Source organism: Mandrillus leucophaeus, unplaced genomic scaffold (assembly GCF_000951045.1).
Source record: "Mandrillus leucophaeus isolate KB7577 unplaced genomic scaffold, Mleu.le_1.0 Scaffold842, whole genome shotgun sequence".
Taxonomy (NCBI): Eukaryota; Metazoa; Chordata; class Mammalia; order Primates; family Cercopithecidae; genus Mandrillus; species Mandrillus leucophaeus.
Genome location: NW_012109164.1, coordinates 90,900 through 93,119, shown reverse-complemented (window position 1 = coordinate 93,119; position 2,220 = coordinate 90,900). Strand labels below are relative to the sequence as shown.

The 2,220-nt window shown below is 45.3% G+C and overlaps 1 protein-coding gene across 2 annotated transcripts in view; it reads left to right on the top strand.

Annotated features, from left to right (window-relative positions):
• The window catches only part of STX3 (syntaxin 3), a 47,359-nt gene extending 45,639 nt beyond the window's left edge, over positions 1-1,720 (top strand). For both annotated transcript variants that reach the window (XM_011968401.1, XM_011968400.1), the window contains one exon: positions 778-1,720. In XM_011968401.1, coding sequence (XP_011823791.1) covers positions 778-825 — 48 coding nt within the window. In that variant the 3' untranslated portion in view covers positions 826-1,720. The remainder of the gene's footprint in view (positions 1-777) is intronic.
• The last annotated feature ends 500 nt before the right edge of the window (positions 1,721-2,220 follow it).

Sequence of the window (2,220 nt, the reverse complement as noted above, 5' to 3'; positions counted from 1 at the left end):
CAGACTAGTTAATACGTTGTTTTTGGTTGACTAACGTATCTTTAACCTGCTAAATTGCTGAGCAGTTGTTAAGCTGCTTTTTTTTTGTAGTTTATTCCATGTTCCCTAATAAAGTCAAAACTGATGTGTTGCCTAGGTCTGGACTCCCCTTTTCCTCCATGTCACCCACGGGGGAGAGGTCTCTGAACAGGAGGGCAGACGGTGTGTTTATATTTCCTAGTAATGCGCCAGCTGCTTGCTCTAAGTTCATAGTATCCTCATTTTACAGACGGGGAAAGAGCAATGAAGTTAAGGAACTTGCCCAGGGCTACATAGCTCATAAGGTGGAGCCACCATAATACGACCCCTGAACTTTTTCCATGTGCTTTTCATTGTGCCCTTCTGCTTTCTAAAAGAAAGGCAGCAGGGAGTTCATGAAGATCGAGAACCCGAAAGCAGCTCCTGCAGCCTGTCTTTGTGGTGGTGCTGCTGTGGGACCTGCAGAGCAGGTGTTTTCACTAGGGATTGTCCCTTCCCACCACGTCTTCATGGGTGTGGACAGCCTGTGAGAAGGCTTATAAAAGGCCTAGAGGCTTTTCTATTTTTTTCCCTCTCATAGTAGGGCCTTTTGTCCTTTATACAGTAGGATATTTAACTCCAGGTTCTGTCCTGGGTTTGTGTATTTCATAGTGATTGCTGGTCTTTCCTCCCCACCTTCTAGGTTTGTGGCTGACTCCTTCTGTTGCCCTTTGCCGCCTTCGTGTGTATTGATCAGCTCCTCCTTTCCCTGCCTCCTAGAAACTGATTTCACTCCAGCCTGGTGTGGCCACCCTTGTCTTCAGATGAGAATGGAGTCTGAATGGCCTTCCTGAGAGCGAGTGCAACCTGTTCCTTTGTTTCCCTGTGACCACCCTTGGACCTGACTCAGCTAACAATCTAGCCCTGGGGGAATGTGATCTACCTGATGTGACCCTGAGTTCTCCTCAGAGCCTCCTCCTGCCCCACTAGCTCTCAAGTACCTTTTCTCCTGGACGGTGTGAACTACCCAGCTTCTTTCCTCCCTGTGGTGTGTCAGATTATGCCTTGCACCTGGGAAAGCTCTTGTGAGACCCTCCCAAGGTGCTGTATTTTTCTACCTCATGGAGTATTCTCCCAGAAACTGCAATGTTTTTTTTGTAGGGGAGTATTTTTAACAAAGCAGAAGGATTCTTCTAAGTTTGGCGACAATAAGGCTTGGATCTGCGTCTTCTACCTGGCAGGATGCCAATCCTGTTTGTTGTCCCTATGTCCTGAAAACATGAGGGACTGGCAGATGTCATTTTAGTCTGAAGAGCTGACTTGTTTGAAATTCAGCCTTAAATTAAGCTCTTAGTTGTTCAGCTTGGGGGGCAACTTGGATTTTTCTCTGTGTTGTAGTCTCTCGTATTTACTCAAGGAGGGACCAGGATGATACAGTCATCTGAAGTTACGCTTTGCAAAAGGCTGAGGATATGGAATATGTTTCCATGTCTGAGTCTTAGAAACTGGCTGTTCATTGTTAGAAAGCGATGCTTTGTGAAACTATTGCCTTGGGGCCACAAATAATCAGGGATTTTAAATTGGGCAAGAGACAAGGTGCTAGAATCCTAAGCTCTGGAAATATTTCATGACACTGGTGTATTCACTCATGTGTTCCAGATGTATTCTAATTGTGTATGAGATGTATGTACACATACGTGTGTGTCTCTCAGGAAGTAGGAAATAAAAATGGAAGCTATTATGACCTCAAAAAAAAGAAAGCCAACTTTGAGCCAGGATAAAAATTGGGTAAAGGATATTTGCTTACCAGCAAATGAATCCCTGTGGAAATGTGATCTTCCCATATCATCAAGAAACTTGTTTTCTGGAGGAATACTGGGAGAATAAAATGAGAACCCTGGAGTGAGCTAAATTGATCCCAATTAAGTTCTTCTGCTTAGCAGACAGTAAGTATAATTTTTTGACACCCTTCCCCGCCTGCTGCCTATGCTAGGCTTGTCCTGAGAGCATCCCTCAGTAATTTGATATTCATGTGGCCTACAGGATGTCTCATCTGGAGGGCTGAGTCAGTTGGGGGACAGCACAGGCTACACAGTAGCTCTTCCTGCTACTGGGTTAATGAGTTTGGCAGGTTCTTTGTCTCACTCAATTCTTATCATGGAAGCAGCAGCAGCCGCCGCCGCCAGGAAATCTTCAAGTGTAGTGTCTGTGCTAACCCAATGG